Source organism: Acanthochromis polyacanthus, chromosome 7, assembly GCF_021347895.1.
Source record: "Acanthochromis polyacanthus isolate Apoly-LR-REF ecotype Palm Island chromosome 7, KAUST_Apoly_ChrSc, whole genome shotgun sequence".
In the NCBI taxonomy this organism is placed as follows: Eukaryota; Metazoa; Chordata; class Actinopteri; family Pomacentridae; genus Acanthochromis; species Acanthochromis polyacanthus.
This window is the reverse complement of record NC_067119.1, coordinates 9,729,246-9,748,936: the sequence shown is the minus strand read 5'-3', so window position 1 is coordinate 9,748,936 and position 19,691 is coordinate 9,729,246. Positions and strand designations below refer to the sequence as shown.

Genomic DNA, 19,691 nt, shown 5'->3' with positions numbered 1-19,691 from the left:
TGCTGGAGAGAAGTGAACTATGCTGTAACAGTGATTGAAGAAGTTTTTGTCTACATTTTGGGTCGCTGTTTAAATCGTGCTGTGATTTTAAGATGAGTTCAGCTGCTGTTCTCCACCGAGGAGCGAACTTGAAACTTTTCTGAGGAACCTTTCAATCCAACAGGCGGTGAGTGTTTGGTGCTCAACAACTCCAGTTTTCTGTAGAGATACAGTCTCTTTATCAGCACACAGTGTGTCAGTTGTACTTTAAACATTTAATTATGAGTTCCCAACAACCAAATATATCTATTTGTTACTCCAAACATTCCACCCCAGAAACAGTCATTACTTTAATTAAACCACATTGTTTGTGCATCAAAAAGCACCTTTGTTGTTGAAATTAAATCTCCAATATTGATGTGATTGAAGTTATTTAAACACAGATATAGGAATTTAGAATGGAAGTTAGACGATGACGTTAAATTTGGTTATTAAAGGCGGTTGAGCAGTTTACAGAGTCAGACTGACAACATAATATTGTGTGTCATGTTTTCCTGAAATGGAGATTTTGTCACTTTTTGGATTTTTTTCAATTAAGTCTTCTCAAGATAAACCTTTAATCTTTACTCTTTTCTCACATAGTAATGATAGTCATTTCCAAATACTAAAATACTCAAAGGTTATCTGTAGTTGTTTATAGCACATTTTAATGAGGAATTCACAGTTTTTCACAACTTCAACTAACTAGCAGCCTCGCTGACATTTTCTCTGCATGACCGTCAACAGGACTCTTGTTTTTTGGTGTTTTCCTTTTTATTTGGCTTCTCATTTTCTACTGAATGCTGTAAACTCCACCTCTCTCTATCTATTTTCTCAGCTTTTTAAGTGCGTATAACTATTTTTGTCTGGAGATGATCTAATGAAGATGATTCTGATGATAAGGATTAATATATGGATGAATGTGGCTCTAAGGATGACTATGAGGAAGTGGACAGTGATGATGATGATGATGATTTTGCATGCTTGTCTATGGGGCTCTGTGTTGTGGCTGCAGAATGTTTTCCTTCTGTACGTGGCTGAGAGAATATGAGGAGTACTTCTGACCATCAGCACCAAGAGTGACTGGTGCTTCACTGAGCCTGCATGAGGAACAGCACTGCAGTCCAACACACACATCAGAGGCAGCTGACAGAGTGAATGAGCTCCAGCAGGGGGCGCAGTCACACAAAGTAAAGCACAGATGGACAGAACATTTTCTGAAATTTAATGAACAAACTGGAAATGACTAAATATTACACAATAAAACTGATCACATCCCAGAATATTACAATGAAATCTCAGAGTGACAGATTTTGATATCAGCAGTTTTGGCATCACCAGACGGTCCAATATGGAAATATGGGAAGAGTTTTTCAGTGAAAGTGTCTCTGTGAGTGTAGATGCGAGTCATGTCTTCAGGGTGGTAGAAGGACACCTCCCCCCTGTCATAGTCCAGCTGGACTCTGATCCTCTGGAGACTCTTCTTCACTATGACAGTCTGATCAGCACCATTCATGTATTCTCCATCACCATGCTCTAAACACCAGAATCCATTTTCTGGTGATGTTGACTCTTCATTCTTGTTGGCCGATTCTTTCACCAAACCCACATTCCATCGAGGATGATCTCCCACCTCCACCTCCCAGCTGTGTTTCCCTGAACTGAAGCCCTCAGAGCCCAGAACATCTGCATACTTAGTGTTTCTCTCTGGATTATCAGGAAGTTGCTGCTCTGTGTCTCCATTTTCCACACTGGTCAGATCATCAGACAGATAGAGCCAGGAGTTTGCAGTGTTTGGGTCCAGAATGACAGGACTGAAGTGAACCTTGTCCTTCATCTTCTCCCACACTCTGAAGGACAGGTTTCCCAGGTGTTTGGCCACATCTATCAGTGCTCCTGAGAGCAGCTGTGGATCTGACAGTGAGCTCTGGGCTCTGGCTCTGGTCTGAGTGTCTTTATAAGTGCTGAGGAACGCCACCTTGTGTTTGTGCAGCTCTTCTTCAACAGCAGAGATGCTGTCTGACAGAGAGGAGATGTGCTCCTGAATCCTCTTCATCTCTCTGCTGATAGTCTTCCCCTTGTGCTCCTCTTCCTCCCTCAGAGCTGCCAGTCTGGACTCCTCTTCCTCTTTCAGGAACTGGTGGAGCTTGTTGAACTCTGCTCTGATCTGCCTCTCTGTGGACAACAGCTGCTTCTTGGTGTGTTCTCTCATTTCACTGTACGTTTCCTCCACTTGTTTGTATTTGTCCCTCTTGTCCTGCAGAGACTTTAATTCAGATTTCAGCTGGTCCTTCAGGTCACTGACTGCTTGTTCTATCGGAACCACTTTGCGACTTTGATGGAGAGAAAACTCACAGACAGGACACAGAGATCTCTGCTCGTCCTCACAGAACCAATAAGGAATTTCTGGATGTTTCTCACACACCACCTCGTCCTTCTCTTTCTGCTCTTCTTTTTCCATCTCAGCTGAACTGTTACTCTGCACGTGACAACTCCGAAAACTTTCAAGAAGAGCAACTTTCCCAGCCGTTTTCTCAAGTTTCTCTTGTCCAAAGACTCACCAGATTTAACGTCCCCTCAGCTTTCCTCCTGTATTCCTCCAAAAATATGTTGTTCGTTCAGAGATCTTATTCCTTTTTATGGTGTTCTGCTTCAACAATGTTAGTGTTCAGTGTCAGAATCTGCTTTGAGATTCATTCATATCTTTCACTGGTTAAATATTAATATTGTGCTATCTTCTTTTATTACCTTCTGAAAGCAGAATGTACCCTGGTACCAGTACAACCTGACCTTTAGACTCCAACTTCAAACTTTATTGTGGGTTTTAACGTGATGATCTGACCAGAAACATGGAGGAAAAAATACTTTGTTTCAGTGGAAACAGAGAAACTTCTTGGCATGCTCTCTAGCAGCTTCTGACATTGTTCTGCTGTCACAGCAATCCATTCCTGTTGCATAAATTCAAACAAATTAGCATTGTGTTTGGGCCTGTGGTTCTCCATTTTGCATTTGGATCTGATGATTGAGCAGCCAAAGCGTGGTTCCAATGTTCTGGTTCTCTATCCAGGCTTAAACTGACCTTGTCGTGTTACAAGTGGCATTGTCTTGTTGAAAATCCAGTCGTTCAAGGCTGGAAAGAGTTTTCCAGCTGATGGAAGAGGATTGTTTTCAAGAGTACAGTGCCTTGTGAAAGTATTCGGCCCCCCTTGAACTTTTCAACCTTTCGCCACATTTCAGGCTTCAAACATAAAGATATAAAATTTTAATTTTTTGTCAAGAATCAACAACAAGTGGGACACAATCGTGAAGTGGAATGAAATTTATTGGATATTTTAAACTTTTTTAACAAATAAAAACCTGAAAAGTGGGGCGTGCAATATTATTCGGCCCCCTTGCATTAATATTTTGTAGCGCCACCTTTTGCTGCAATTACAGCTGCAAGTCGCTTGGGGTATGTCTCTATCAGTTTTGCACATCGAGAGACTGAAATTCTTGCCCATTCTTCCTTGCAAAACAGCTCGAGCTCAGTGACGTTGGATGGAGAGCGTTTGTGAACAGCAGTTTTCAGCTCTGCCCACAGATTCTCGATTGGATTCAGGTCTGGACTTTGACTTGGCCATTCTAACACCTGGATACGTTTATTTGTGAACCATTCCATTGTAGATTTGGCTTTATGGTTTGGATCATTGTCCTGTTGGAAGATAAATCTCCGTCCCAGTCTCAGGTCTTTTGCAGACTCCAACAGGTTTTCTTCCAGAATGGTCCTGTATTTGGCTCCATTCATCTTCCCATCAATTTTAACCATCTTCCCTGTCCCTGCTGAAGAAAAGCAGGCCCAAACCCTGAGGCTACCACCACCATGTTTGACAGTGGGGATGGTGTGTTCAGGGTGATGAGCTGTGTTGCTTTTACGCCAAACATATCGTTTTTCATTGTGGCCAAAAAGTTCGATTTTGGTTTCATCTGACCAGAGCACCTTCTTCCACATGTTTGCTGTGTCTCCCAGGTGGCTTGTGGCAAACTTCAAACGAGACTTTTTATGGATATCTTTGAGAAATGGCTTTCTTCTTGCCACTCTTCCATAAAGGCCAGATTTGTGCAGTGTACGACTGATTGTTGTCCTATGGACAGACTCTCCCACCTCAGCTGTAGATCTCTGCAGTTCATCCAGAGTGATCATGGGCCTCTTGGCTGTATCTCTGATCAGTCTTCTCCTTGTTCGAGGTGAAAGTTTAGAGGGATGGCCGGGTCTTGGTAGATTTGCAGTGGTCTGATACTCCTTCCATTTCAATATGATTGCTTACACAGTGCTCCTTGAGATGTTTAAAGCTTGGGAAATCTTTTTGTATCCAAATCCGGCTTTAAACTTCTCCACAACAGTATCTCGGACCTGCCTGGTGTGTTCCTTGGTCTTCATGATGCTCTCTGCACTTTAAACAGAACCCTGAGACTATCACAGAGCAGGTGCATTTATACAGAGACTTGATTACACACAGGTGGATTCTATTTATCATCATCAGCCATTTAGGACAACAATGGATCTTTCAGAGATCCTCACTGAACTTCTGGAGTGAGTTTGCTGCACTGAAAGTAAAGGGGCCGAATAATATTGCACACCCCACTTTTCAGTTTTTTTATGTTAAAAAAGTATAAAATATCCAATAAATTTCATTCCACTTCACGATTGTGTCCCACTTGTTGTTGATTCTTGACAAAAAATTAAAATTTTATATCTTTATGTTTGAAGCCTGAAATATGGCGAAAGGTTGAAAAGTTCAAGGGGACCGAATACTTTCACAAGGCACTGTAGTTCTGTACATGACCTGGTTCATTTGCCCTTCACACAATTACATTTGCCCTGTTCCACCCATACTGAAACAACCCTAGATGGTCACTGATCCACCCCCATGTTTTACTGTCGGGGCAAGACAGTCTGGTTTGTCGGTTTCTCCAGGCTCCCCTCTAACCAGCAAATTGACTGGAGTGGGCATCAACTGAAAACTAGATTCATCACTGAAGAGAACCCTAGCCCAATCCTCAATAGTCCAATCATTATGATCCCTGCTAAGAGTAACAGGGCTTTCTTCTGCCTTTCCAACTGTCCTTGCTGAACAAGTCAGATTTCTCCACAGTGTCGACTCATTTTTAAGGTCTTTGGAGGTCTGATGATGATTCCTTACACAGGAACTGATGAGTGACGGTCATCTGGTGGGTAGAAAGACGTTTCCTGCCGTGACCAGCTAGCACTTTGGTAGAATCATGTCCGGCTTGTTTTTTGTTGATGTAATGAACAACTGTCTTGAAGATCTTCAGTTTTTTTGCTACCTGTCTCTCACTCATGTCAATTTCCAGCAGTGCCAAGATGGCTGCCTTCGTGGCTTGACATAATTCTTTAGTTTTAGGTATTATGTGACAACTGACAACTTCTGAGTTCTGCTACGGTTTCAATGTCAGCAGGAAACCACTCTAGGCCTTCGCTTGTGCAGTGCTGCTTATGACATGAAATGGCCTCTTATATACCCTAGGAATGCAATTAAGCTTCAGCATGTCAAATAGGAGGCTACACAGTGACGTAGTAGTTAGCGCTTCTGCCTTGCAGCGAGATGGTCCCTTGTTCACATCCCGACTTTCCCGGCATCTTTCTGTATGGAGTTTGCATGTTCTCCCTGTGCATATGTGGGTTTTCTCCGGGTTCTCCGGCTTCCTCCCACAGTCCAAAAATGTGCTGAGGTTAATTGGTCATTCTAAATTGCCCGTGTCTGTATATGTAGCCCTGCGACAGACTGGCGACCTGTCCAGGGTGTCCTCTATGGCGTTAAATTTGGTTCAAAAGTCGCGCACGCGTACCTAACACTCTCTCCGCGTGAGCGGAAAAAAAAGTCTCCACGGGCGCAAAAAACACTCTGCGCGCGTGGCAATGTCTCCGCGTGCGAGGAGCCTCTTACGCGCGTGGAGACATTGCTACTCGTCCGTGTATGGTGCCATAATTATCCGTGGAGCTCTGATTTATGCGCGCGTGGAGAAGACTTTTGACCCTTTGTGGGCGGATACCAGTGCTCGCCACAATCTCCCTATGATTGGCTGTCTGCGACAGCAAGAACTCACCCCCCACGTGGGATGCCACTGTATACAAGAGAGGAAATGACACAGTCGGCTGGAGCCCCTTTGATGCTACTGCCGCTGTTCTGCAGCTCCAGAATCCAGAATCGGCTCAGAAGCCCAGCGTGTCTACACCCCATTGACTTGAAATGTACCCCTAATTATAGAATCACTCTTAAACTCCCTGTCAGAATCACTGGAGTAGACACGCTGGGCTTCTGGGTCAATTCCGGTCTGTCCACCTGGGTAACTGCCATTAGTAATGGAGCTAACTAACGTCTAATCGCTGTACTAAAGGCTGACAGCCCCGCAATGGAGCACTGAGACCTCCCGTTTAGAGCCAGAAATACGTGGAGACACTCACCCACCGGCAGTTGGAGATCCGGCCTCAGTTCTGTGTGTGTTTGGCGGAGCTGCAGAACAGCGGCAGCAACATCAAAGGGGCTCCGACTGTGTCATTTCCTCTCTTGTATACAGTGGCATCCCACGTGGGGGGTGAGTTCTTGCTGTCGCAGACAGCCAATCATAGGGAGATTGTGGCGAGCACTGGTATCTGCCCACAAAGGGTCAAAAGTCTTCTCCCCGCGCGCGTAAATCAGAGCTACATGGATAATTATGGCACCATACACGGACGAGTAGCAATGTCTCCACGCGCGTAAGAGGCTCCTCGCACGCGGAGACATTGCCACGCGTGCGGAGAGTGTATTTTGCGCCCGTGGAGACTTTTTTCCGCTCGTGCACGGTACGTGTTTCACGCGCGCAAGACTGTGTTACGCGCGCGCGACTTTTGACCCAAATTTGACGCCATAGTCCCCTGCCTTCGCCCGAGTCAGCTGGGATAGACTCCATCCCCCCACGACCCTAATGAGGATTAAGCGGTGTGTAGATGATGGATGGATGTCAAATAGGACATAAAGTATGATGTAATCAGGTGTACTTTTTGTAGTGTTTATGTATTCTTCAGGTAATACCTTTAGTGGTACCAGGAATTGAAATGAACAAGAAATTGAAGAAAACAAGGGTCACAATTTTTACATGACTGTCGTTCTATATCTGTTCTGCATGTAAATGAATTTCCCAAATATACTGATGAGTTCTAGCCTAGCCGCGCTAGACAACCCATGGCAACAAATTTAATTCTCTGCCAGGGTGGGTCTAGTTACCCTCCATAAGGCTCGAGGCTGGATTCTCCTAAAACTGGCCAGACCAATCACCATGAAGTATAGAGTCAGAAGGCGGGCGTAACTAAGTGACGACAGAGGCGCGACGCTTCTGACAGAAACAACCGGCGCACAATAAACAGTTATCTTTCGACTCGGCTTTGGCCACAGCCCTTAAAGATTTGAAGCTAAAATTCAACTTGAAAGATAAACAAAGGACGGCACTGAAGTGTTTCATTGAGAAGAAAGACGTATTTGGACTTATGCCGACGGGATATGGCAAATCCTTAATATACCAGTTGGCTCCGCTGGTTGGGAAGCTAATGGGACTTAGCCACAATCCACCGGCGCTCTAGGAACTCCGTCAGCCTATTCGTTGCTCTGATTGGTTGTATACCTACCCAATTGCTGCAGAGTGATTTGAAAGACAACCTTTTAGCCCGCCTCCCTCCCTGTCGAGCGGCCCTAGACCCTTGTGCTTTCAGAATTCAGAACATGGGTCTAGCGCGGCTAGGCTAGATGAGTTCATGAGTGTGTTTTCCAGGAGCAGCCTGACAAAGTCAGTGTTAAACTGATCAAATATGTACAGATGAACTTGATGTGTGTCTTCAATCTCTCCTGCTGATTCTTAATTATATCTCTGTTATCTTTGAACTTTGCTTTATAGCTTTTATCAGCCGACACCTGATTTTTAGATCCAGCGCTCACTGCTGCATTGTAATAAAAAAGGTAGTTTTCTTGTCGTTCTCTGTGCTTTCAACTTTTCCAAAATAAAAATGAACATATAAAATCAACAGTTCCCAGAATACTCAATAATTTGATATATTTTGTTCTTTATTTTTGCAAAACCTCTTAAACTACTGTATATACTGGACTATCTACCATCTGCTACTTTATGTTTTTAGCTTATTTCAGACCCTGATAATATGTTGTCCAACGTGAGAATCTTTTCAAAGATTATCAGACATAAATTGTTATTAAGTCACAACAGTAACATTAGTCACGTCAGTATGAAAGTTTTTATTTACAGGATGATTCAATGTAAATGCAAAATATACTGAAACTTCATGTACAGTATGACAATCTTCACTTAAAATCTAACAAAACTAACTCGAAATTTTTGAAGAAAGTTATTGCATGCATTTTAGCTGCCCAGTAGCCCTCCCCTTTCATGTGGCAGGTAAAATAGTCTCAGTCTTAATCAAGATTTAATTTCACAATTTTTTGTGGCAAAATTGGAAACAGTGTCATAAAATACATCTTCGTTGTAGAAAATTATGTTTTCATTGCACATTATATCAAGCAGCATCCATCAAAGGTGCTGCAAAGTTCCTTAAACAGCAGAAAACTCTAGAAGATAAAGCTCAACTCAAGTTTCCTGCTGATCACATGGACTAACTTTCTGTGTTTGTATTTGTCCACATTGTCTAGAAACATGTTTGGAGGAGAGAAGATGAGCCCTTTAAGACCAACAACACCAAATGTACCGTCAAGCATGGTGGTGGCAGTATCATGCTGTGGGGCTGTTTTGCTGCTGGTGGAACTGGTGCTTTACACAAAGTAAGTCGAAGAAGTCCTGATCAGAGAATGAAGATTTAAAGTGAATGTTTAACCAGGACAACCTGAATGAGAAGAGCTGCCAAAATCTCTGAAATAACGTCAACTTCCTGGAGGAGGGGCTTTATGACTTGTTTAACATGGTGAACTAACAGGAGCTCTCAGGCTGCACACAGACAACAACAACATTCAGAATAAATATCAGAAAAACCTCATATCAGAAAGATAATTTAAAGTGAATATTTGTTTTTAAATAACTGAACTGGTTTGTGATGAAGGGATCCATCAACAGCATCATGGTTAATGATGAAAAGGAAACAGTGTTTTGTTTTGAAGTACTATGTATAAGAAACAGTAAAAACTTGATGCTTTTCGTCATCCTGTGCAGAGAACAACAACATATAAAAGAGTCAGAAAGCGGAATGAAAATATTCAGTTTAAAATGAGCAGACTGTGAACAAATCTCTGTCTCCATCTTGTGGTGATTTTCTGCAGATGCTTAATGTTGTTGGAATAAAATGAAGATGCTGATAATCAGGATCATGAACATCTTTGATTTGTAAATTCCCCTCCTGCTGATGTGACTCAGTTTCATGTGGATTAATTTTCTTCTAGGAAATGAGACAACTGACTGCATACACTCAACACATGAGTTAAAGTACAACAAAGCAGCATCAGTCAGATTACAATACCATCAGAGGATTTATTGAACAACAGGAGAAAATATTCTGGAGAATTCCATCTAAAGTCAGAGGATTATAAAAACAGGAGTTTCCATCTTGAATAAATTGTCACTAAATAAAAGAAGTAAATCCTTTAGAACAAGAAAAGAAAGCAACAAGACTTTTCATCATTCATTTCAGACACAAGCAGAGACAGTTGGATTAACAACTTGTGTGACGCTCAACAACAAATCAGTTCTGCTGCACAACAAAATAACAAAAATCAATGAGAGACAGAAAGCTGTTTGATTCACTGGAACACTGACACTCTGAAGGTTAAGTGGAAAAAAATCACATGAAAACATTTTCAAGACTAAAATAAGTCTTAAAAATAAAATAAAATAAATGAAGAAATGTCACAAAGTAAAAACATGAGTGATGACAATAAAAGAAAAAAGTCAAAGAAGCAGAAACAAAGTATTTGATCCAGCTGATGAGTCCAGATGCTGCTAACCAGGATAATCATCTACATTGAAATAATCAGCCTCACTTTGTACACATTTCAACATTTTCCACCTTTAAACTGATGATATGATCCAGTTTCTGTGTTTAGTGGATCTTTGACTTCTCTAAATGATCTCTTGTTCAATCTGCTTCTTCTCATCTCATTTAAACACACTGAATTCAAAGGATAGAAAATGTAGTTTCAGCACTTTTTAACAGCTTTTAACAGTGTTGTTGATGAAAATCATTTTGGTTGTTTCACAGATTTCAGAAGTCAGACACAGTGATAAAAACTATGAAGTGACATCAAATGTGTTTTAAAGACAGAATGAAAAATCTGAAGATCAAGAATGAAGCTTTGACTGTAAAGTGTGACGATGAGTTAAGAGAGAAATAAACCTGGAATTATTTTGATGATTTTAAGATGAGAGTTTGGACAATTAACTAACTTTCCTGATCATCACAGAGAAATCTGAGAGTGACAGATTCTGATATCAGTAGTTTTTGCATCACCAGACTTTCCAATAAGTAAATATGGGAAGAGTTTCTCAGTGAAAGTGTGTCTGTGAGTGTAGACGTGAGTCATGTCTTCAGAGTCATAGAAGGACACCTCCCCCCTGTCATAGTCCAGCTGGACTCTGATCCTCTGGAGACTCTTCTTCACTATGACAGTCTGATCAGCACCATTAGTGTATTTATTTTTTTCTTCACCGTATTTTAAACACCAGAATCCATATTCTGGTGAAGCATATGTCTCTCCCTTCCTGTCAATTGACTCTTTAGCCAAACCCACAGTCCAGCGAGGATGATCTCCTACCTCCACATCCCAGCTGTGTTTCCCTGAACTGAAGCCCTCAGAGCCCAGAACTTCAGGATACAGAGTGATCCTCTCTGGATTATCAGGAAGTTGCTGCTTTGTGTCTCCATCTCTCACACTGGTCAGATCATCAGATAGATAGACCCAGTAGTTTGCAGTGTTTGGGTCCAGAATGACAGGACTGAAGTGGACCTTGTCCTTCATCTTCTCCCAGACTCTGAAGGACAGGTTTCCCAGGTGTTTGGCCACATCTATCAGTGCTCCTGAGAGCAGCTGTGGATCTGACAGTGAGCTCTGGGCTCTGGCTCTGGTCTGAGTGTCTTTATAAGTGCTGAGGAACGCCACCTTGTGTTTGTGCAGCTCTTCTTCAACAGCAGAGATGCTGTCTGACAGAGAGGAGATGTGCTCCTGAATCCTCTTCATCTCTCTGCTGATAGTCTTCCCCTTGTGCTCCTCTTCCTCCCTCAGAGCTGCCAGTCTGGACTCCTCTTCCTCTTTCAGGAACTGGTGGAGCTTGTTGAACTCTGCTCTGATCTGCCTCTCTGTGGACAACAGCTGCTTCGTGGTGTGTTGAATCACATCATTGTACATTTTGTCCACTTGTTTGTATTTGTCCCTCTTGTCCTGCAGAGACTTTAATTCAGATTTCAGCTGGTCCTTCAGGTCACTGACTGCTTGTTCTATAGGAACCACTTTATGATTCTGGTGGAGAGAAAACTCACAGACAGTACAAACAGCTCTGTCTTCATCTTTACAGAATAATTTAGGTTCTTCTGGATGTTTACTGCACACCACCTCCACTTTCTTCTCTACTTTTTCGATTTCAGATGATCCAGGTTTCTGTCTCCCAGCAAAGGAGTCAGCCAGTTCCTTCAGTCCAAAGTTTATCCCAGGAAACTCTTTAGAGGATTTTCTTTTACAAATCGGACAGTTTTTGTTTTCAGTTTGTTCCCAGAATTTCTTCAGGCAGCTTGAACAGAAGTTGTGGTTGCAGCTCAGAGATACAGGATCTCTGAAAGTCTCTGAACACACGTGGCAACTCAGGAAACTTTCAACAACAGCAATTTTCTCAGCCATTTCCACCGATCTCCTGATTTCTTTTCAATAACAAGACTCACCAAAACAGTCCTTTTGACTTCCAATCCTCCTACTTAGTGTTCTTCGATAAAGATCCCCCAGTTTCATGTAATGGCGTCTCAGCTCTGATCAGCAATGTAAATTTTACGATCTGTTTCCTTGTCTTGTGGGTGGAGTATTTCTGGCAAACAAACGCAACAAACCAGATTAACATGCTTACTTCTGTGATAAACTGATTTCCTGTTGTCATTATGTTCTGACTTTTCATATTTTTTACACTGTTTCACAACTTCAACTAACTAGCAGCCTCGCTGACATTTTCTCTGCATGACCGTCAACAGGACTCTTGTTTTTTGGTGTTTTCTTTTTATTTGGCTTCTTATTTTCTACTGAATGCTGTAAACTCCACCTCTCTCTATTTTCTCAGCTTTTTAAGTGCATATAACTATTTTTGTCTGGAGATGATCTCATGAAGATGATTCTAATGATAAGGATTAATATATGGATGAATGTGGCTCTCAGGGTGACTATGAGGAAGTAGACAGTGATGATGATGATGATGATGATAATTTTGCATGTTTGTCTATGGGGCTCTGTGTTGTGGCTGCAGAATGTCTTCCTTCTGTATGTAGCTGAGAGAATATGAGGAGCACTTGTTGAGCGTCAGCACCAAGAGTGACTGGTGCTTCACTGAGCCTGCATGAGGAACAGCACTGCAGTCCAACACACACATCAGAGGCAGCTGACAGAGTGAATGAGCTCCAGCAGGGGGCGCAGTCACACAAAGTAAAGCACAGATGGACAGAACATTTTCTGAAATTTAATGAACAAACTGGAAATGACTAAATATTACACAATAAAACTGATCACATCCCAGAATATTACAATGAAATCTCAGAGTGACAGATTTTGATATCAGCAGTTTTGGCATCACCAGACGGTCCAATATGGAAATATGGGAAGAGTTTTTCAGTGAAAGTGTCTCTGTGAGTGTAGATGTGAGTCATGTCTTCAGGGTGGTAGAAGGACACCTCCCCCCTGTCATAGTCCAGCTGGACTCTGATCCTCTGGAGACTCTTCTTCACTATGACAGTCTGATCAGCACCATTCATGTATTCTCCATCACCATGCTCTAAACACCAGAATCCATTTTCTGGTGATGTTGACTCTTCATTCTTGTTGGCCGATTCTTTCACCAAACCCACATTCCATCGAGGATGATCTCCCACCTCCACCTCCCAGCTGTGTTTCCCTGAACTGAAGCCCTCAGAGCCCAGAACTTCAGGATACAGAGTGATCCTCTCTGGATTATCAGGAAGTTGCTGCTCTGTGTCTCCGTGTCTCACACTGGTCAGATCATCAGACAGATAGAGCCAGGAGTTTGCAGTGCTTGGGTCCAGAATGACAGGACTGAAGTGGACCTTGTCCTTCATCTTCTCCCAGACTCTGAAGGACAGGTTTCCCAGGTGTTTGGCCACATCTATCAGTGCTCCTGAGAGCAGCTGTGGATCTGACAGTGAGCTGTGGGCTCTGGCTCTGGTTTGAGTGTCTTTATAAGTGCTGAGGAACGCCACCTTGTGTTTGTGCAGCTCTTCTTCAACAGCAGAGATGCTGTCTGACAGAGAGGAGATGTGCTCCTGAATCCTCTTCATCTCTCTGCTGATAGTCTTCCCCTTGTGCTCCTCTTCCTCCCTCAGAGCTGCCAGTCTGGACTCCTCTTCCTCTTTCAGGAACTGGTGGAGCTTGTTGAACTCTGCTCTGATCTGCCTCTCTGTGGACAACAGCTGCTTCGTGGTGTGTTGAATCACATCATTGTACATTTTGTCCACTTGTTTGTATTTGTCCCTCTTGTCCTGCAGAGACTTTAATTCAGATTTCAGCTGGTCCTTCAGGTCACTGACTGCTTGTTCTATAGGAACCACTTTGTGATTCTGGTGGAGAGAAAACTCACAGACAGTACAAACAGCTCTGTCTTCCTCTTTACAGAACAATCTAGGTTCTTCTGAATGCTTACTGCACACCACCTCCACTTTCTTCTCCACTTTTTCTGTTTCACATTATTTCGTTTTTCTGTCTCCCAGCAAAGAAGTCAGCCAGTTCCTTCAGTGTAAAGTTTATTCCCAGAATGTCTTTTGAGGATTTTCTTTTACAGATCGGACAGTTTTTGTTTTTAGCTTGTTCCCAGAATTTCTGCAGGCAGCTTGAACAGAAACTGTGGTTGCAGCTCAGAGATACAGGATCTCTGAAAGTCTCTGAACACACGTGGCAACTCAGGAAACTTTCAACAACAGCAATTTTTTCAGCCATGTCCACTAATTTTCAGATTTCTTTTCAATAACAAGACTCACCAAAACGTATAAAATTCTCTTTAAATTCAGACTGGATGAGCTCAGACTCAGTTTGCTGTTTCCAGAAGGACTCTTTGTTCATATTAACAAACATCCGTGCAGCTGACGGAACATTTTTCATGCAGATGCAGGAAAACCTCCAGAAACAGCTGAAGTGAGCAGAGCGGTTTGGTTCTGCCGTGAAACTCTGCAGCGTGTCTCGGTTCTGCTCGTTGCTTTCACAAGTAGCAGTTTGACTCACTTCTGTTTTTTGTTTTTTTTTTTAGAATCAGAAAGCTTTATTGTCATTGTGCCAAATGGTACAACGAAATATGCAAAAAAAAAATGCAAAAAACACTGTACTCTTGTAGCCTTTTAGTAACTCTTTCATTCATGCAGAGAAAAATGAATTTGTGCTGAGTTGTGAAATGTCAAGAATAGCATTTCTCTTAAAATACACAAATGCATCAATGAAATATTTAAATCTGCATATAACAAAACATTAGATAACAAAAGTTTACATCAATATATAAATAAAATGGGGAGAAGTATTATAGCAACCTTATAACAGTCAATACACATTGCTGTTACTGAATCAGTTGTATTTTTTTTAACTACAACTCTACCAGATTTAACTGAAAACAAATGAAGCACAATGGATGCTACATTCATTTAAATCGCAGTAGAACTAGACTGAGTCTCCACTAAATGTGCAACACTCAGAAATCTTGTCAAGTAGCAGCAGGTTGCCTCAGTAACAGATAGAGCTTATTCCTGGTACTGGGGCCACCAGGGTGGAGATGATTAAACCAGTTTAACCAGCCTCTCACTGGCCTCCCATAGTTTTTTGGCCACACCAGCGTCTCTTGCAAAAGGACGCAGAGTGGCGGGTCGGCAGTCAACGAAGTAACCCCCGCTGTGTTTGGCGGCTTCATCTGACACAGCGCAGTAGATGACAGTCTGAGCTCCAATCTCAGACGACACAAAAAACATCCACATGATCACCTGCATCAGCATCCGGAACAGGACCGAGTAGTGGCAGGTCCAGCCACTCTGGACAAAACCTGGAGTTTAGAAGCAGGGATAGCAGGACAAATATCAAACTTTCAACTGTGTATTGTCATAAAACTGAATATTTTGATTTACTAGAAGTTTCTACAAACACACATATATCATTATTTATCCTCCTTCAGTTTTATAGAAATTCAACTCAAGCCTTCACATTCATGCTGAACTATTTTTCCTTTACCAGGGTGCACTGCATAGGATGTCACTCCTTTCCCTTGGGTGATGCGGGCCAGTTCCTGACTGAAGTAGATGTTAGCCAGCTTGCTGCGGCAGTAGGTGAAGAAGGGCAGCAGGTTGTAGTTGAGGTCCTGGAAGTCCAGCTTCTGGTATTTGTAGCTGGAGCATGTGAGAGTCACCACTCGGCTGGGAGCACATTCCTTCAGCCGAGGCAAAAGCAGGTTGGTTAGAAGGAAGTGGCCCAAGTGATTGACGCCAAAACACATGCTGAAGTTGTCGTCTGTACAGTCAAGGACGCCGGGCATCGCTGGAGAAGCAACATTCAGGTAAAGAAAGATGGCAAAGACAATGAGATGGAGAAAAAAAGAAGCATATGCTTTAGGCTGATGCTGCGTTTTCATGATCAGATGTGGTTTTTGGTCAGAGTGTGTTCTGGTGCATGCAGGTGTTTAACTGGAACACTCACTGTGTAGAAGTAAACTGTCCATCTAATGACTGATTATTCCTTTTGCTTCTGACCACTTATTGAGTGGATTCTGTTCTGACTGCAGATATTTCTGTGGATCAATTCTGATCCAGTGTCTGCTCAAAACACAGCACCCTGTAGCCTTTGATTCAGATATGGATAAACAAATCTGTGCAATGTTACCTGCCCTGAAGACTGTGGTAGAATAAAACAACTTCCTCTTATTTTTTGGTGATATTTCGTGTATCAAACCACGTAAATGTGGTGCACATCCTCACCTGCATTATTGATCAGGATGTCCAGTCTCTTCTCCTTCTGGACAAAGTTCTTACAGAATTCCCTCACAGAGCGCAGGTTGGCCAGATCCAGCTCCATGTGAAAGACATTCAGACTGTGGCTTTTAAACTTGATCTCCCTCACAGCCTTCTCTGCCTTGTCCAGGTCTCTGCAAGCGATAATGACACGGGCTCCTCTCATTGCCATGGAAACAGCTGTGTCCTTGCCAACGCCAGAATTTCCACCTGAAGAAAAAAAATGTAAATTCATGTTTAAGTGAGGCTTATAACTTGAAGATGACAGCAAAATATCAGCATTTTAAGTCTATTAAGTCATACCGCACTGATCTATACAGGGAATTCCACCGACGTGTTTCATTACCTGTAATAAGAACTGTTTTGCCATCAAGTCTTTTCAGGTCGGTGCAATACTTCCGCTTTTTCATCCATTTCAAAACGAAAAAAATCCCAAAGAAGCGAGAATTGTGTAGAGAACATACATTTCTAGATGTGTGCCACCTCCAAAACTACAGTCCGTATCTTCAGCACCTAATGATGATGCTGCTGCTGGCTATGCTAGCTCCTTAGCATGCTAGCTACATCTCTGAGACACATGATTCTTTCTTATTTTTTCCTTCTAATGCTAACATTCTAGTGCTTTTACACAAACGCGACGAAGTGGAGGCGGTCCGAATCAAACAGGGGAACGGACAATTAGTTACTTTAATCCTGCAATCTGCCGTAATAAATCATTTCGAGTAATTTTTGCAGGTTGATACGGAAGTAATATGATAGGCGCATGCGCCGAATCCAAAAACACCGCAAAGTCTCGCGAGACGATATTTCCAGTATATCTTCAAAACAGTTGTTAAAAGCTCGGTCCTGAATTAAAAAATAGTTGAAAATTACATGAGAACTGCGACAGTTCGCTCAAAACATACAATTTTATCCGGTGAGGTTTCTGAAAGTAAAAAATACTGCCCTACGTTTCTGTTAGTTCGTAAATGGCAGTTAATCACCTAAACTAAGCTCATGTGGTCAGGTTAGTTTCTTGATTTTAATGAGTTTTGGGGCGATTTACAAGCATAGACTGTAGTTTTTGCGGAAAAATTACGCTGAGTTTTCAGGAAGAATGGTGTAGGACATTGAAAAATGTAAACAAAGTGTTATTTTGTTCTCTCAGATAAACACTGGAGCAAACTTGAGACATTTTCTTCTGTGGAATTCGTACTTCCTCATCTACAACACCAAGTAAGTCACTTTCAATGGTATTCTGTAGACTGCATTTATTTTGTAATAATTGGACACATGAAACATACAGCATGACAATGCAAATGGTAACTTTCAGGGAACTAGTTGCAGTTTTCTGACTTCATTGCTGAAGTATTTTGAGAGCTTTAAGAACAGTAAGTTTGTCATTGTCAAACATGCAGGTGAAAGTGTGGTGACGTATTAGAGCAGGGGTGTCAAACTCATTTTGGTCCAGGGGCCGGATACGGCCTAATTTGATCTCAAAGGGGCCGGACCAGTAAACTTATAGCATAATTACCGAGAAGTAACAATATGTCTAAGTTTTTCCGACATTTTAGTGCAAAGGATAAGTATATCAGAAAAATCTTTATATGTAATGAACTGTCCTTTTAAAAATTATATTAGAAACAACCAGAGATTAGAGTAAGTGCAATTTCAACAACACTAGGACTCAGTTTTACATTTATTTGTGTGCATTGTGCATTACAACTGATCACAGTGATTGTCCAATGGCACAACATATTTAGTCACAGGTATGTGTAACTTGAAAACATAGTCCTGGAATTAAAAAAAAAAAAATCAAACTTATCAAGATATAGAAATTTTTTCAAGTCTGTTTTCCACATCTGGAAAGTAATTGTGAACACCTAAATTAACTTTGCACACCTTTAAATCTTCAGTAGCAGCTATTTTATACAGACAGTTAAGAAAGTAAAGTTATCACCTACCTTGTTTATGTGTAAAATTTACATAAAAAACTACATACATAACATGGATGCATCCATTAGAAATAATATTCCACTCAACCAAACACTTTAGTAGTGAATCCGATGACCAACATTGAATTTCACAGTATTTACTACAGCAAGTTTTCATTTAGCAACTGTTTATTTCCTAGGGCAAGAATGTTTAAAGCAGCATTTTACAGGATTTATTCTTGCTTCGTATTTGCTCCTGAAACTTGACATCTTGTAGCCTGCACAAGTGCATCAGTATCAGGCATCATGTCCTGAGCAGTAGCTAACTTCAGCATGTCAGTTAAGTGCTTATGTGTGAGCTTTGTACACAGTTTTGTTTTATTAATGTGCATTACTGAGACAACTTGCTCACAAAAATAGGTCGTCCCAAACGTGCACAACATTTTTGCAGCCAGTGCTGTTAATTTAGGGTAGCCTGGAAGGAGATGCTGATCAAATGTTTCCATACGGTGGCCGAGACCCGCCATCGCTGCAAATAAAACAAACGCTGCAAATAAAAAGAAACACCGCTGCAAATAAAAAGAAACGCTGCAAATAAAAAGAAACACCGCTGCAAATAAAAAAGAAACGCTGCAAATAAAAAGAAACACCGTTGCAAATAAAAAAGAAACGCTGCAAATAAAAAGAAACACCGCTGCAAATAAAAAAGAAACGCTGCAAACAAAAACAAACGCTGCTGCAAATAAAAAAGCCACAACGAAAGTTAGTGGATTACTGGGGATTATTTTTGCCGATACACCGGTGTGAGAAGAAGAAGACGAAGTAGAAGAAGAAACAAGGAGTACGACTTGGAAAACGAACGAGAAAGTAAGTGAAAATGTCAGTGTTTAATGTCACTACGTCTAATTACCTCCGCCAGGAGGTTACGTAATCATCGGAGTTTGTCTGTTTGTCTTCAGCATAACTCAAAAAGTTATGGACGGATTTTCACCATTTTTTTTACAGAATGTCCGGAAGAGCAAAAGTAACAATCGATTAGATTTTGGAGGTAATCCGGATCACCGTCTGGATCCAGGATTTTTTTGAAGGACTCTGTACAATTGAGATGGCCTTCAATTGTACAAAATCCTTCAAAAGGTCTATCTGTCTAAACAGATAGACAGACAGATGGCCTGGCGGAGGTCTGCGCTCTCAGAGTGCTTTTCTAGTTTTTAATGTGTTATCTGGTTAGGCCATGAAGCCCCGGGTTTGAAGGTTTGAAGTTGAACTGGAGGATGCCGGTGTGTTGTTAGCTTCGGCTAACGAGAGGACAATCGAGTTTAGTAACTTTACTCCAATATGCAGCAAAACACAGTAACATGTACCACTGCACGCTCTCACTCCAGAGCAGTGTCTACCCCAGAAAAACACACAGATTCGGTCCTGGCTAGATTTGCGCCCCGGGCGAACCATCCTTCGCCGCCGGCGCCCGTCCGCCCGAGCGGACAGAATGAATGAGTCCGGAACGAAAACACATCCGGGTGGAAACAACTGAC

The 19,691-nt window shown here is 41.9% G+C and overlaps 4 protein-coding genes across 4 annotated transcripts; all 4 read right to left on the bottom strand.

Moving 5' to 3' along the window:
• Positions 1–1,222: 1,222 nt before the first annotated feature.
• LOC127534843 (zinc-binding protein A33-like) lies at positions 1,223–6,374 on the bottom strand. The gene is made up of 2 exons (XM_051951115.1): positions 6,360–6,374; positions 1,223–2,497 (listed from the first exon to the last, which is right to left on the bottom strand). The coding sequence occupies exons 1-2, from the start codon at positions 6,372–6,374 to the stop codon at positions 1,304–1,306; spliced, it is 1,209 nt and encodes a 402-aa protein (XP_051807075.1). The 3' UTR covers positions 1,223–1,303.
• Positions 6,375–9,934: 3,560 nt separating this feature from the next.
• Positions 9,935–12,034, bottom strand: LOC127534921 (nuclear factor 7, ovary-like). Its single transcript, XM_051951351.1, has one exon. It carries the CDS (start codon positions 11,892–11,894, stop codon positions 10,461–10,463), a length of 1,434 nt encoding a protein of 477 aa, XP_051807311.1. The 5' UTR covers positions 11,895–12,034; the 3' UTR covers positions 9,935–10,460.
• A 660-nt stretch (positions 12,035–12,694) lies between these two features.
• LOC127534922 (E3 ubiquitin-protein ligase TRIM35-like) lies at positions 12,695–14,461 on the bottom strand. Its single transcript, XM_051951352.1, is given in 2 exon segments — positions 12,695–13,948; positions 13,950–14,461. Coding segments are annotated over 2 exon segments (1,425 nt in total). The 5' UTR covers positions 14,202–14,461; the 3' UTR covers positions 12,695–12,775.
• A 120-nt stretch (positions 14,462–14,581) lies between these two features.
• si:dkey-174n20.1 (uncharacterized protein LOC796174 homolog) lies at positions 14,582–17,014 on the bottom strand. The gene is made up of 4 exons (XM_022207130.2): positions 16,590–17,014; positions 16,211–16,453; positions 15,471–15,773; positions 14,582–15,285 (listed from the first exon to the last, which is right to left on the bottom strand). The coding sequence occupies exons 1-4, from the start codon at positions 16,651–16,653 to the stop codon at positions 15,026–15,028; spliced, it is 870 nt and encodes a 289-aa protein (XP_022062822.2). The 5' UTR covers positions 16,654–17,014; the 3' UTR covers positions 14,582–15,025.
• Between the last annotated feature and the right edge of the window lie 2,677 nt (positions 17,015–19,691).

Coding starts and splice junctions, on each gene's coding strand:
- LOC127534921 (XM_051951351.1), bottom strand. CDS start 11,894: ATGGCTGAGAAAATTGCTGTTGTTGAAAGTTTCCTGAGTTGCCACGTG.
- si:dkey-174n20.1 (XM_022207130.2), bottom strand. CDS start 16,653: ATGAAAAAGCGGAAGTATTGCACCGACCTGAAAAGACTTGATGGCAAA. Junction 16,454..16,589: donor CAAAACAGTTCTTATTACAG/GTAATGAAACAC, acceptor TTTTTTCTTCAG/GTGGAAATTCTGGCGTTGGC. Junction 15,774..16,210: donor CATCCTGATCAATAATGCAG/GTGAGGATGTGC, acceptor TTGCTTCTCCAG/CGATGCCCGGCGTCCTTGAC.